The 16,639-nt window shown below is 34.8% G+C and overlaps 1 protein-coding gene across 3 annotated transcripts in view; it reads left to right on the top strand.

Annotated features, from left to right (window-relative positions):
• Positions 1 to 16,639, top strand: part of Gkap1 (G kinase anchoring protein 1) — a 62,407-nt gene that overhangs the window by 40,957 nt on the left and 4,811 nt on the right. For 2 of the 3 annotated variants that reach the window (XM_033758714.1, XM_010632913.3), the window contains exons 7-10: positions 673 to 822; positions 6,648 to 6,749; positions 10,808 to 10,871; positions 13,141 to 13,211. In XM_033758714.1, the coding sequence (XP_033614605.1) occupies positions 673 to 822; positions 6,648 to 6,749; positions 10,808 to 10,871; positions 13,141 to 13,211 (387 nt within the window). The remainder of the gene's footprint in view (positions 1 to 672; positions 823 to 6,647; positions 6,750 to 10,807; positions 10,872 to 13,140; positions 13,212 to 16,639) is intronic. The other variant, XM_033758715.1, reaches the window with a different exon arrangement.

Here is a 16,639-nt window from a genome sequence, read left to right as displayed (position 1 = left end):
ATAGAATGAGTTATTACGTGACAGCAAAAAATAAGTACTGACTGCATGCTGTAACACGGTGAACCTTGAAAATACTTTGCTTAGCTGGGATTTAGCTCAGTGGTTCCATTGCCTGACTTGCAAGCACAAGGTCCTGAGTTTGATCCCCAGTACCAAAAAAACAGAAGAAAATATTTTGCTAAGCCAGAGAGGCTAGGAACAACAACAACAAAAAATAATAATACCAAATTATTGCATTTGTATGAAATGTCCAGAATACACAAATTTATAGAAATAGAAAATAGATTGGTGTTGCCTGGGACTGGAGGAGGTGTTGTGGGAAATGGGAAGTGATTGCTGTTGAGGGTAGGGTTTCTTTTTGGAGAGATAAAAACACTGCATTGATTGTGGTGTTGAATGTACAACTAAATATATACAAAAACCATTGGTTTGTGCATATTGTGTGTGAATTATATATAAATGACAAGTTTAACAATCAAGCAATACTCAACTCTAGAATATGAAGAAAAGAACATGTGTATATATGTCTCTGCTGTTTGTCTTCTAGAGAGAGAGAAAGACTGGTTGTCTCTTTGCTATTGTATTTTATTCTTTATCCTTCTAGTGCCTAAGTAGGTTTGATAAATTCGTACATTTTTATGTTGAATGGTAATCATAATTCATTTTTGACAGGAATTGAGTTCTACTCAGACTTTATCACATGATGGAGGATTCTTCAATAGATTGGAAGATGATGTTCATAAAATTCTTATTAGAGAAAAAAGAAGAGATCAGCTTACAGAATATAATGGAACAGATAACTGTACAACTCATGAACACAAGGCATGTAAAATAGAAAAATGTTTTAAAATTATAGGGGACTTAAATTGAAAAGTTTTTTGTAGTAAGCAATTATGATTGTGTAAAGTAACAATTTTAGGATTTTAGTTATTCAGCAGAGATACTTATGTTAACAAATGTTAAGTATATCATCTACTCACTGAGGGATATTTCTGGAGCATGTGCCGTTTTAATGCATTGTGTGGCAGTGGTGTGAGAGAGAGGGAATGGCAAGACAGGTAAGGCTGTTCTTCTCTGAGACACTCAGAGTCATGGTGGACACAAAGATAGAAGCCTGCAAATACATTGTCATAATACTCAGAAGGACGAGACTTCTGAGGGAGAGAGGAGCAACAGAAGAGAGGCTGTGAATAGAAAAGGTGTTACTGGTCTCTGGGGTAATTGTAGTGGATATAGTAAAAGATGAAATTTGAGGGTTTGGGTTGTGTCTCAGTGTCGAGTGCTTTATGTAGAGGGCCGAATGTGGTCCCCAGCACTACCAAAAAAACCCTAAAATCCCATCTGGGATGGACTTTGAGTGAAGAATAAACTGAGAAAAGGAGAAGGACTGACCTAAGTCAACTGCAGAAACATAGAGACCTTGAGTTATAAAAGGCTTTAGGCTGAGTATTCAGGAAACTGAAAAATTCTGCAAGTGATTATAGAGTTGAGTGAGTATAGGATGACATGACTGGATTTGAGTTTTACAGTATTTTCCTAAGTTAGAATTTTATCCTGGTCTTTTTTTTTTTTTCTTCTAAATCTCACCAGCAAAGTATGTTATTTACATTTGGCCTATACATTTTTAAAACACTATTTTTAAGAAATAAAAGATAACATGTGCCAGAGACTCTACTAACCCCAGAATATTTACTAGTTGGTCCTTTACTGAAAAACTTTACCATTATGCTCATTGATTCCAACAGTCTGTGTATCTTCTCTAATATAATTCCTAAACCAACATGTATGGCTAGAAAATACTTCTTAATGCAGTCCTAATGTTCTAATCACGTAATCAGTACTGTTCAATTTTTCTCTTTCCCCATTTCTACTTAATACTCTTTTAATTTATCTTTTTCTGACTTTGGAAAATTCCTACTATTGCTACTCCAGATTTTCATAGTGTCTTCAGTGGGCATTACCTTTTCATTTACCAAGAGGACTAATAAACTCAGTAATCCCACCAATTAAACATCCTCTTTAGTGAGCACTATCTTTTTGTTTACTAAAACTGATAATTTCTAGCCATTCAACAAATGAAACAGTGTGTGTTGTTGTATGGTACACAAGAGAAGTCAAATCCTTTAGAACTTTTCATTGTAATGCACAGTGACTGGTTTATGAGTAACAACACTGTTTCATGTGAAAATCTGTTTTTAAGAAATCTTTGTGCCTTGAGGTACTTGTGAGTTTCTAACTTTCTGGTATTTAATTAAATTTAATGTTTTTCTGTCTTAACTGCCAAATTTAATGTACTGTCCAAGCTATATACTAACATTTATGGTTATCATTTTATTGATTACAATTTTCTCCTTGGTAGTCCATATCATATCTCTTACATTTAAGCCATCTCAGATCATTTTTAGAGAGAAGGTATGATATTAGCAGATACTTAAGTGCCTCACTGTCTTTGTAAATAGTTAGGTTTATAAATGAAACGATTAAGAAATACTAATTTATAGTAAAACCAAAGTAATAGTGTGGTATAGTGGATAAAGCACATACTTTGAAGACAAATATAAGAATGTATATTATTATACAGTTTACACTGTTTCACTGGAATGTAATTACTTGCCTGCCCCCTGTTATTACTAGGAAAGTTAAAAATTATGATTTAAAATGTTTACAGATCATGTTGTATACAGTATGCACTTATCAGATAATTATTCTTATAGAGATAAAAATGGTAAGTCCAAAAGATAATATACCAGTATAGAGTGCAATAGTAATTCACAGGAATGGGAATCACAGATGGCTTTGCAGAAGAAAACAGAGATGAAGAAGAAGAAATTAGAATGCCTAGAGTAAAAGTATAGAGACAGTGAAATATAAACCAATTTAAAACAGAATGTTCATAGCAGAATGTAATGTAAGTTTGATCAGTAGATTGGAAAAGATTGTGGAGGAGTTAGAAGCCTGGTTTGTAAGTCAGTAGAGAATAAAGAATTTTTGAATTTTTTTTTTAGCAGAGCATAATTTATTTAGTAATATTAATTTCTCTGCATACCTAGGAAAAACTGGAGAAAGGTGCAGACTGGATGAGTTAAATATTTTAAGGAAATAGTACAGCAGTAACATACTAGTAGTGGGATGTAAATTTGTATAACTATTTTAGACAGCAGTTTAGCATTGGCTTTTACTTATTTGTTTTTTGGTACCAGGGATTGAACTCAGAAACTTGAGCTTGCGAGGCAGGCAGTGGAACCACTGAGCCAAACCCCTGGCCCTAGCATTAGTTTTTACTTGATTTTTTTTGGTACCGGGGATTGAACTCAGGTCCTTGTGCTTACTAGGCAGGCAGCAGAACCACTGAGCTACATCCCTGGCCCTAGTGATAGTTTTTAAAGTGGAAGATGATGAGCATAATTGATGACTTCAAAATTGGAAATTTTAATATATTATTCAGGGTTAGATAGACAGGAAAATTGCAAATTCAAGCCCAGCCTGGCAATTCAGAGCCTGTCTCAAAATAAAAAATAGAAAAAGGGCCTGGATTCAATAGCCAGTACCACCAAAGAAATTGATGTGTGGGCAGGGGCTATGGCAAAATGATACTTACTTATACTTTATGAAAGTTTTTCCTCTGTGTGTCTCTGTAGACATATGCAACATATATACACATATGCATGGCATGTAGCTTTCTCTTAATGTCTTGAGTTCAGTCCCAGACACTAAAAACAAAAAACCTGGATATGATCTTGCCTTTTTTTAAAATAAACCATAGTGTTTTGTTTTTCCTACTGCGCATTTACGCAGCGGTCTTTCTTATCATTCTTAATGGATTGCAAATCCTTGTGCACGTAGATTATATCTTACACATTCTCTCCTCATCTTAGTAGAATATATTTTATGTATAAGATAATTTTTAAATGCATTTATTAAAGTGTAAGACTTTTTGAAAAATACATTAGTATGACTTTGAGTTTTAAAAAGTGAGTATGGCCAGGGATTTAGCTCAGTGGTTCTGCCGCCAGACTTGTAAGCACAAGGACCTGAGTTCTATCCCCAGTACCGAAATAAATAAATAAATAAATAAATAAATAAATAAATAAATAAACAAACAAACAAACAAACAAACAAACAAATAAATAAGTGAGTATGTTAGGGGCTGGGGATTTAGCTCAGTGGTTCTGCCACTTGCCTTACAAGCTCAAGGTCCTAAGTTTGATCCTTGGTACCAAAAAAGTGTGTTTATTGTAGATAGTTTATAATAAGCTACTGAGTAAAATGAAGAAATGGAGAAGGCAAAAATAAGTATTTGATACATATATATTCATATATATATGCATATAAATACTATGCGTGTACCAGGCATTGTGTTAAGTATATCATTTTGTCCTCACAGCTAATTATACAGTTAGTGGATATCATTATCATACCCAATTTACAGATGTAGTGGGGGGAAAAAGACCTTTATCACATTCACCTAGAGGAAACTGATATTTTTTGTGTGGTCCCAGTTTTCTACGTATAATATTATTTTGTCTATATGTATAAACAGTTTAAAGGATCACTTTTTCAGTTAAATGCAGATGATAAACATTTCAGGTCATTAGTGTGTGTGTGTGGTAATGAGGATTGTGGTACGCAGGGCCTTCTCACTGAGCTATATCCTCAGCCTTTTGTGCAAAAAAAAAAGTAATTTTGAAATTTTGAGACCCTCCCTACATCACTGAATTGCCCAGACTGGGCTCAAACTTGTAATCTTCCTGCCTTCGTCCCCTAGAATGTTGGAATTATAGGCAGGCATTGCCACATTCAACTTTTGATTTTATACATTAAATAATTCCATTTATAGGGAAATTGCCTACACTTAAGCCACACTGAGAAAAAATTTTAAACATGCCAATCTGATAAAACATTGCCTACTAGTGAGATTGAACAATTTTCATGTTTACTGTTTTTTAGTTTAGTGATCCTCCTGCCTCAGCCCTCCTGACTGCTGGGATAACAGGCCTGTGTTATCATGCCCAGGAAATTTTAAAAAATATTTACCATATGGTGTCATTTTTTTTTCAAAAATAGAGTCTTATTATTATCATGCATTTGGTATAAGACAGTTTTAATAAAAGGAAAATTTAAAGCAAAGCTTAGTTATAATTAAAATGCTGGTATATGACCTTCCAGAATTTTTCTTTGTATATAACTATTTGATCATATGAATACATTTTGTAGTTCTGTAAAATCATTTTATTGACTAGAGTTTTCCATTTTGTGAATTTACTATCTATATTTAGCCTATGCCCTGATGCTAGGGATTTAAATTGATGGAGTTTTTTTGTGTGTGTGATAAACCCACAGTAAACATATTCGTTCTTTTCATTTTCACTAATCTATTTGAGGTAAATTTTTATACATGACATTCCTGAACATAGTAGTGGTATACTTACTTTGATCTACTCACCTTATTCTTTAAAATGGAAACTTGCATTGGTGTGTCTGTCTTCCTCACCCGCCACATTCAACCTTACGTGCAAATGCTGTTGGTCCTTCTTCCAAATTATTTTCCAGATATACTTCTCTCTGTTCATACAAGGCATAATCTTGTCTGACTGGAGCTTGCGGTGGGAATTAAGGTTGTGTACCTGTCACACTCACACTTCAATCCATTTTCCATTCCTCGAAGGGAGTTCTTTGCAAACATAAGCCTGACATAAATTATAACAGTCTTGTTCACAATCCTTCACTTTTTTCTTTACTCAGAATAATATTCAGAATGTTCTTAAAGCCTTCAAAGCTTTCCAAGATTGGGTCTCTACCCCTTTTCCCAAAGTTATCTTCTATCATCTTCCTCCTCGTTATATACCAGACCACCAGCCTCTTTTTTTCCCTCACAGCTCAAACCTTGGTTTCTTGCAGCATTTATGTAACATCTATCTCCTCTACTAGACAAGTCCCATGAGGACAAGAATTTGCAGTTCTATTCAACTAGCAATTAGATACTCAGTGAGTGGTTGTGAAATATATTGCCACATTCTTCTTTAGGTAAACAGAGCCAATTTGTACTCATCAAAAGTACAATTTTGTTGGGGGCTGGGGATTTAACTCAGTGGTTCCACTGCTTGCTTTGCAAGCACAAGGATGTGAGTTTGATCCCCCGTACCAAAAAACAAAAGTATAATTTTGTGTATATGTGTGTGTGAGTATGTATGTGTGTGTGTGTGGTACTGGGAATGAAACCTAGGGTCTCCTGCTAGGCAAGCACTCTATCACTGAGATACATTTCCAGTCCTTGGGGAGCCTTTGTACATTTAAATTTATTTATTTGGGTGTATGGTGCAAGACGACAGGAATTGTCTAGACAGACACCTAACAACAGTTTGTCATGGAGTGCTTGTAATATGCTTACTTCTGGATAGAAATATTTCAAATTCTGCTATTATTCTATTGTATGTTTATAGTTTGAGATTAATCGTTAAAACCTTGCTTGTACTGTATATAATTAAACACATGTAATTGAGCCAAAGTGGAAATGTAGTCAGTAGTTTATGGTTGCCTATAAAATTAAATCAGATTTTTTTCTCCTAAACTTTTCACAAAGGAATATGGTAGACCAGCAGTGACAGAACAATCTGAATCCTAAAACAGAGTTTTTCTTTTCTTTTTAGGAAGTGGCTCTTAAAGATGGAAGAATTGAAAGATTAAAGTTGGAACTTGAAAGGAAAGATGCTGAAATCCAGAAGCTGAAAAATGTGATCACTCAGTGGGAGGTGTGTATCCACTTACTCTTATAAAGGAAAATAATTCCATAAACTTGCACATTTTCTGTTTTTATTATATGTGTGTTTAATATTCAATTGATACAAGTAACCATTTGGATCAATTTTAACCGGTTGATTTTAAACCTGAGTAATATAATTTTTAGCGTCATAAAATATATATAAACATTGAATATATCTATAATATATAAGCATGTTATATATATAATAAAAAATTTAATGTATAAGCATTATATATAAGCATTTAAGTATATAATTCAATGACTTAAATACCTTAACAATATTATATGCGATCACCGCTATTTCCAGAACTTTTTTTATCATTCCATACAAAAACTCTGTATCCACTGAACAACTCCCTATCCCTTGTGATCTCTCACCCCCATGAATCTGCCTATTCTAGGTAACTCATATAGGTAAAATCTTATACCATTTGTTCTTTTGGGCCTGGCTTATTTCACTTAGCTTCATGTTTTTGAGGGTCAAACATTCATATTGCAGTGTATGTCAGAATTTTAGTCCTTTTCATAGGTCAGTATATTCCACTGTATGTATATACCACATTTTGTTTATTGGTGTACAGTTGAGTTCTTGTTTTCAATTCTTGGGGCATATACTTAAAAGTGAATGACTGGATCATGTGATGATTCTGTTTAACTCCCTGAGCTTCCAAACTTTTCTAGAGCAGCCGTACATTTTATATTCTCAGCAGCAGTACACAAGGGTTCCAGTTTGTCCACATTCCCACTACCACTTGTGTATATAATTTACTGTATTTTTTACCACAAATCTATTACTCTATTTCTTCCTTTAGGTTTTAGAAAAATCTCTTATTCATCTCAAATACTATTTTTTGATTATTTTTGTGCAACCATTATTGATTGAACGCTCATAGTACACCAGGTACTTTTCTGGGCCCTGCATATGTAAAAGTGAAAAAAGTAAATCAAGTTTCAGCCCCAATTGTTCTTAAATGTTCTTCCTCTGTTCATGCCTTTAAAAGTCTTACCTGCCAAATCCTGCTTGTGCCCATCTCTTTAGCTTTTAATTTCTATTTTTTCCTTCAGTTTTAGGCACAGGGAATGCAAAGGTGAGGTACAGATGAAATAAACATGTAAATAATTGCAATACAATGTAGGAATTAAAATTGAGATTTGGCAGAGTATTCCTGAAGGACAGAGAAAGGAATACATAAGCTGCTGCCACTGAAAATTGGTGAGGGTTTCACAGAAAAAGTGATTTTTCCAGGTAGGGACGGCAGCATTTACAAAGGCATGGGAATGGTAAGAAGTGTGGTAGAGCTGCCTTCAGAGAGATGGGAAGCTGTCCATAAAAGGTGAGATTAGAGATCCTCCTTGGGAGGAGAAGTGGAAGGCATGTGGATTTTAAACAGTGTTTAGCAGTGAAGTGACATGAGGATTGTTTTATGGGCTGATAATTCCTATAGCTGAGACCTGATGGAGATAATTCAGTAAAACAAAGAATAAATACTAAGTTGAACTGGTTTGAAGACTAGCACTAACAATCATTTTGGACATGTTGCATTTGAAATGGCTGTATTACTTGCAGACATATATTGTTAGGATACAGTTGGACACAGTGGAATCACAACATAAGCACATTTAAATTTATATGGTCTCTCTTTCATGAAATGCAAAATGCCAGTAAGGGCATTGTACATTTCGTATGTGCTATTTGGTATAAACTACTTGTTACTAGTATTTTATATCTTTCTGTTTTTGTAGATACATTTGCTATTTAGGATTGTCTATACAAAATGTATATGCTACTTTTTTATAAGTAGTTTAGGATATTATCACAGGTAGGTTTGCATATTTGCTTCATGAGCTAATTTTAGGCCCTAAGACTTGCATAAGAGGTACCTGAATGTATATTGACCTAGACCTTGGACAAAAAGCTTGAGCTAAAAAGAGTTTGGAGAAATACTCACATAGATTGCAGCTCTGACACTGGAGGTTTCATGGTAACGTAGTTTCATGTTGATGATGAATACAATTGCACTTGAATGTATGTTTTCCCTCCCACATATTTGTTTCCATCTGACTTGTCTTCCTTGTTCTTTTCTTTTTTCTGATGTGCCCAGGCTGACCTTGAATTCACAGGCTCAAGTGATCCTCTGGCCTTAGTCTTTCTAGTAGCTGGGACAACAGGCATGTGCCAACCCTTCCATCCCTTCTTGTTCATTTTTAAGCTTCTCAGAAGTCCTACCTGGGAGCCGTGGTGCAGGCCTATGAACCCAGCACTTGGGAGGCTGAGGTAGGAGGATCATAAGTTTGAGTCCCATCTGGGCAACTTAATGAGACCCTCTCTCAAAATAAAAACTAATAAGAGATAGGGGTATAGTTCAGTTGTAGAGGGCTCGAACTTTGATCCCCAGGACCACAGGGAGGAAAAAAAATTCCACTCTTCTATTACTTATTATGGTGCTTACTTTGATTCACTGTATTGAGGGCAATATTACCGCATAAAATTATTGATTTATCACCAGCAATTTAATGGATAGAGCACTGTATAGCAAAAGCTTTCTTTAAAGTACTTAAAATAACTTTAGTGGCTGGAATATAGCTCAGCAGTAGAGCATTTGCCTAGCATGCATGAGGCCTTGAGTTTAATCCCCAGCACAGGAAAAAAAGTTTTAATTTGTTAACTGGGCATATCCCAGTGATAGAACACATAGCTCACTTCCATAAGGCCCTGGATTGAATCCCAATACCACAAAAAAGTTTTCTTAATCTGGGACCTTGTATACATATCTTTGTACATGTTGAAAGGAAAAATGACAAGTTTTTTACACTGATATGTTTTCTTTAGGCTTTTATTTTTCTATAATAAAGTATGGTTTTATCTAAAGTACTTATTAACTATTAGTGATTCAGAGATTGTTGCAAGATATGTTGAATAAAGGTAGTGTAGGCCAAAAATTGCTTAGACTGTTACTGTTAATGTGGGAGCACAATGCCACTCATTCATAAATGTGTAATTGTATCACTTATGTTGTGTAAGAAGAAACTGCCATTTGGAAAAAGAAACTTTAAAAAAAAGTTTAAGGAGGGCCAGGGATTTACCTCAGTGGTGCCACCACCTGCCTCACAAGCACAAGGTCCTGAGTTGAGTAAGTTACTAATTCATTTCAGCCCAAAATTACTGTAACAATAATTGGTTAGTTGGTAAATCAGTGGGATTAGTGAAACCTAATCTGAGGAGGTATAAAACAACACTATAAAATTTAACAATCTAGACAAGTATGGTAGTATATGCCTGTAATATCAACCTTCTGGGTAGCTAAGGCAGGAAAGATCACAAGTGTGAGACCAGCCTGGATGGTTTAGCAGCCTAATAAGACCCTGTCTTAAAATGAAAAGGACTGGAGATAAAAGTTTAGTGCAAAGGTCCTGGGTTCGATCCCCAGTACTGAAAAAAAGAAAAAGGAAAAAAATTAAACAATGCAAGTGTCTCAAAATTTAAATTAGAGTTAAATAAAATTTAAAATTCATTTTCTTGGTCTGAGAATGTAGCTCAGTGGTAGAGTTGCTTGCCCAGCATGCATGAGTCAGTGAATTCAATCCCTAGTAAATCCCTGCTCCTGATCGTTTTCTTGGTTGCACTAGCTACATTTCTCATGTTCACTAGCCACAGAGGGCAGTAACAGATACAGAACCAGATGAAGAGTTCTGGTATATTAATGAACAATACTGACGTAGAACTACCAGTCATTTTTCTTTAGGACTGAATCTAAATTATTTTAAGTTGCTAAGGGTTTATTTGAGGAGGAAGAGGAAGACTGTAGGAAAATTAAATCCTGACTTTACTTTTATCCTTTAATTTTTGGTCACCTGTAATATTAATTTCTACTATTGTGTCAGATTTAAGTAATAGACAGTTCCAGTTACATTCCCCCATTCTGTTTCTTCCAAAATAATTTATGCTTTTGAGCAAGCCTAGAATTAATGGCTCTATGAATTGATACTGAATCATTCATTATATCATTCATTTTTTAAAAATTAAATCTTGTTTTCTTTGACTATTAGGCAAAGTATAAAGAAGTAAAGGCGAGAAATGCACAGTTGCTGAAAATGCTTCAGGAAGGTGAAAGTAAGTGACCATCTGGTTTTTTTTTAGGATTGAAGTTTAAACAATATCTGAAAATAATTTTTCATGATACATGACTTATCAATGCAACAAAATAAAAAGGTTTTCCAGAATGATATGATCTGGATAGTGGCTGAAAATACTGTAAGTTACACTTCACTTTAATTTTATATATATTTTCAATTATTCTGGTAGGATAAGTCCTTGAAATTTCAATTTTTATAAATTACTGGACTATATTTAGAGGAAAAGAAATCAAACTCTTTGCTTACGATTTGGCTTTTAATTAGTGGAGAAGGTAGCCTGTGATTACTTTAGGTTTTTCTTGGTATTTCCTTCCTATTTTATCTCCCCACCCCCAAACTGCTCTTCTCACTCTTGCTGTGACTCTAAATTTTTGGCAGGAGGTCACCAGCAAGAAGCCAAGAAAATCAGTCCAAAAAATGATTAGTAAAATAACAAATGGTTGGTAAAGTTGATGCTATATGAAAATCTGCTAATTGGTGCATTCCTGAATATGTACCTAGTGACATTTATTTTGAAGGTTCTATGAAATACTTATTCATAACAGCGAAGGCAATATGTGTTAATTTTAAATTTATGCAAGGGAAATCATAAAAATGATGTTGATTAAGATGTGAATAAATGAGAAAAAAATGTTGGGTGTAGTGGCACACGCCTGTAATCTTAACACTTGGGAAGCTGAGGTAGGAAGATCGCCATGAGGTCAAGACCAGCCTGGGCTATACAGTGAGTTCAAGGCCAGCCTGAACTGCATAAGGAGACCCTGTCTAAAAAAAAAGATGTGAATTAAAGATAATTTCCTGAACAGACATTAAATATTATAGTCTTATTTCTTAATAAGTGCTAAAGAAATCCTAGTGCCTTTGAGTATTGTATAGCACTTTAAAAATTATGAAACCCACAATGAAAAATAAGAAAATAAGATATCAAAGGGTTTTTTCAGATGTGAAGGTATTGGTAGTAGTAACTGAAATTTAAATTAGTTCACAGGGTAACAGTTGTCAGAACAATATGATTTTTAAGATCCTGGGTTCAGTCATAGCACCAAAACAAAACAACATGAATAAAAAGCAGAAATTGTGTCCAAATGAATAAAAAGTAATCTCTAATTAACTATATGTCAATAGTCCACACTGAATCTAACTAGAAGAGTTTTGTGTAGAGCATTACATGAAAATTTCTATAATACTGCAGCACTTTACATGTAAATATAGTCAATTCTGTTATAATGTAACATGTTCCCCAAAAATCTACCTTTGCAAAATCACATAGTTAAAACCACAAGACTGAGAAAAATGTTGTTAAATGTGCAACAGTAAAAAACTATTAGTGACTAGCCGGGCATAGTGGCGCACGCCTGTAATCCCAGCACGGGAGGCTGAGGCAGGAGGATCACTGTGAGTTCAAGACCAGCCTGGGCTACATAGTGAGTCCAGGTCAGTCTCACCTAGATAGTGAGACCCTGCCTCATAAAACAAAACAAAACAAAAAAACGATTAGTGTTTCATTAAAGATGAGAAGGCTTACAGGGTCACAGCCAAATAAGAATAAGTTCTTTTTTTTTTTACAAACAAGGATGATTATTATAAACAATACTGTATCATATAATTCAAAATAATCTAAAAGGATTTTGAATATTCTTATTGCAAAGCAGTAGTGCTTAAGATGATCGATAAATGAAGTATTCTGAGTTGATACCCTGTTGTGATAGCAGCAGTTTTATGTGTTTTGAACATTCTTTCCTTTGCTAAGTTTATTATAATTTTGCCTCTTCAGTCTCTCCCTAGCTTATTTTCAAAGTGAGGAGTTAGTTTGTTTCATGTATTAGCTATGTGAATATTTCTGAAGTTTAGGAAACACAGGGGCCAAAATAAAGGGCTCTTGCTTCCCATAGGAGGGGACTACAGATATTATATACTCAGTTATGATATGAAAAACTACATTCATCAGACAGTGCTTTATTGGCATTAAAAGTCAGAGAATAATAATTTTGTTAGCCAAAAAAGTATTCTGTACTCTTTTTAAAATCTTACTTTAGAATTAGAGTATTTAAAGTCTTTTAACTTGTCTTGTATACTTTTCCTGGTTAATGTAGATGGAGAAATTGCACATTCATAATATCTGTGCAATTGATATTTTAACACTACAGAAAATTTTTAAATTCTCATAGAAAACACTAGTGGTGATAATGATTAGAATTTACTGATGAAAAATAAGACCTACACATTCTGTTTTTCCTTTTTACCAGTGAAAGATAAAGCAGAAATACTTCTGCAAGTTGATGAATCACAAAGTATCAAGAATGAGCTAACTGTACAGGTGAGGAACTATAGAATGCATGCGACAGTCTTCCTTTTAAATTTGTATTAGTGTATGTTTACAGTGCATGTTTGTCTTCTGTATGTATAGAACACATCTGAATTATTTTTTCATCCCCGTTTCCTTTCCTCCATTCCCCTTCTGTCTCTTGATGCCCTTCCCATTTTGAAAAAATGTACTGTCTCCTTACTTCATGTTATTCACCCTTTAATTTGCTCTTTCTTTATTTTGCTCTCACATGAGAGAAACTCCTGTGTCTCATTTAACATTTATAGTCTCAAGGTGCGTTATGTAAATAAAAGCAAAGTCATCAAGTTGCTTTACCTGCTTCTTTGTTCTGAATATTGTAATATACATACTATATACAATTTGTCATTTAGCAGTCAATTCACTAAAGACCTAGTTGCAGGAACATAATTTGTTCTACTGTTTCCTGTGCAACTGGGTTTCTACTCAGGAAGTCCTTGCCTATACCTATGACTTCAAGAGTTTCACCTATTTTATCTTCCAGCAGGTTGTTTCTGCTTGAACATTTGGTTCTTTGATCCACTTTGATTTTAGTTTAGTACATGGTAAGAAATATGTATCTAGATACAATCTTCTGCATGTGGATAGCCAGTTTTCCCAGGACCATTTATTGAAGAGGCTATCTTTCCTCCAGCGGAAGTTTTTGGGCCCTTTGTCAGAGATCAGTAGTTGCATATGCTTGAGGCTGTTTCTGTATCCTCTGTTCTGTTCCATTGATCCTCATGTCTGTTCTTATGAAAGCATAATGCTATTTCTATCACTGTAGCTTTGATATTTTTATGACTTCAAGTCTAGGATTATGAAGCCTGCTGCTTTGCTCTTGTTACTCAGAGCTGCTTTTCTAGATCTCTTCTGCTTCCATTTTGAATTTGAAGATGATCTTAGATAAGTCTTCTTTGCATCATGTAAGAGCTGTTGGATCCATTTTGTATAATCTCTTGTACTGTTGAGGTGTCTTTTATTAATTGGTCACCAACAATAGCCCTGTCTTCCAGTTCTGACACTCTGCTCTCACTTCTGTGCCTTCACGGTGGTTACTTTTGCTGCCCATAGTTTTAGTAGAATGTTTAATCTCCCAAATTTCTATTTGAAGCTTTTTATGGACTTGATTCTTTTCCATGGTAGTTATTAATGTTTTACCTCATTTTATTTAGTTTTGCTAGCTTTTTATTAGTGTCTTATGTAGACTCTGGTCATTTTGTTTACTTGACTGAATACCTGTTACTTTTATCTTTTGTGAGCTTGCATGCCTTACTGATCTGTTTTGTTATCTCTCCTGATATCATTTCAAATAATTTAGGTGTGTGGCTTTTGGTTTATTTCCCCTTCAGTGCCCCATGGATCAGTTTCTGGAGGCATTATGTCTGCTTGTCTTCTCAGGTTTCTGTTTTTTGGTTTTTGTTTGTTAGTATTGATGCTTCCGGGTTGATTGTAGTTCAAATCTTTGTTTTCAGTACAGAGGCCTGTTTAGTTAATGTCTGCTTTTCATTGGTGTTCTCTGGACATGGCTATTAGCTTTTGTGTCTGTCTCAGGATCCAGACACCTCTGTTTACTTGGAATGGGAGATTGCAGCATATTTGGCCCGGTAATATTTTCCAGGAAGGGGCCACAGTCATAATCCTAAGGCAGTCCAGACTTTGGCATTCCAAGAAAAGCAGTTAATAGCAACAGCTATGTCATCTTTGCTGTAGTAATAAAATCAGCAATAATTATATTGTCAAATTTAAACTGAATATTGATAAACCCTAAGACCAGTAATGTACCATCTTTTGCCATAGAAGAGAAATCTATAACTATAGCATGAACACGAAGCCGAACTAGTATTGACCTATTATTGATAAACATCTCCTAAATGGAATAACTAACTCTGCTAACAATCCAACAGTATTCAGAATCAGTAGTGTAAAGTTAGCTAGCTATCTAGAGTTCATAAAGCTTATTGGTTTTACTAGTAAAGGTAGAGGGGATGAGGAACCAGAGAATGAAAAAAAGCAGAATTTGAGAAATCAATAGGCTATGAGAAGATGGAGAGAAAAGTGAGACAGGAAGTCCTGTTGAGTAAAAGGAAATTGATAGTGTTCGACACAGTCACAAAAAAGAACAAAAAAGAAAAGGGATAAACAGAAAAATATAGGAAATAAGAGATGAGGAGGAAGAGAAATTTGAAAGGGGAAAATACAAAAGAAACCTAAAGACGAAGAAAAGGAAAGTAAAACTTCAAACCTCCAAAGAACTTGATAAAGGAAAATTTAAAAAAATAGTAACACAGCCCATTAGCATTGCAAGGTAAAGGGAGGGGAGGGGCATGGGGAAAAAATAAGGATCAGGCTATATCATGTGAAGGCACAGCTCTCCAATGATGAATGCCATTATATTGTATACCTAAAATGTACCAATAAAATTAATTTAAAAAAAATTATATTTTATTATTGTTTAATAGCAAATAAATAAAGATTCTGTTTAAACTTGAACAAAGGGAGGTAGATATGTCCTGAAATGAGGAGAAAGATACAGTGATATTTTAGATGGACTATAAACATAAATTTAAAAAAGACTGATTCAAAGAAAAAATTCCAGTGTTTTTCGAATAAGTGATATATTTCCGGGATTGGCATTCTGGAAATCCTGCCAGTCACAATTTTCCCCACCCAGCTTAAGGCTTGTGAGCTTTTGAGATGCCCTCCCTCTGCCAGAGGCCCCTCTGTTCATTCACCCCAGAATGTGGTTACCATCTAAACCACATTCCTTGCTCTCTTGGTAGATAGGAAATGCAATCAGACCTCTTGTCTCTGCTGGATGTAGACTCCAGGACAGGGGTTCAAGTGAACTTTGGGCTTACAGTTGAAATAGGCAGGCTCTGGTTGCTTCCCTCTCTTTCTGGACTTTGTCCTCATCCAGGATCAGGTACATGGGTTAGTCCTTTCCTCTGCTGCCCCATGCCAAGGAAAATCAAAAGGTAGAGCTTCCTTGGAGTCGATAGATGGTCATGCCCTAACATGGGGCAAGGGGGCTTGCATCTAGCCAGGACCTGCTTGTTTGCACTAGACAGGTTATCTTAAGCTATTCTGAGGCTTAAATCAGTACATTTGACTTAGTAGAAACACAGCCTATCAACATTGCAAGGTGATGATAGAAATTATACTTTGTTATTGCATAATAGCAAATAAGTGAAGACTCTGTTTAAACTAGAACTAAGGGAGATAAATATGACCTGAAAAACAGAGAAAAATAAAAGTGGTATTTTAGATGGACTATAACCATAGAGAAAGCAGATAGAACTTACCTTGTTACTAGACATGATTTTTCTTTTTGTTATTGTTTCCTCTTATGACAATGAGCTCGTCCTAGCTATCTTTAGAAGTATATAGCTGTGTACAATGTCTAGTAGAAATTATAGGGA

This window comes from Fukomys damarensis, unplaced genomic scaffold (genome assembly GCF_012274545.1).
Source record: "Fukomys damarensis isolate Sample0158 unplaced genomic scaffold, DMR_v1.0_HiC HiC_scaffold_4, whole genome shotgun sequence".
Taxonomy (NCBI): domain Eukaryota; kingdom Metazoa; phylum Chordata; class Mammalia; order Rodentia; family Bathyergidae; genus Fukomys; species Fukomys damarensis.
This window is presented reverse-complemented; position numbering and strand designations above follow the sequence as displayed.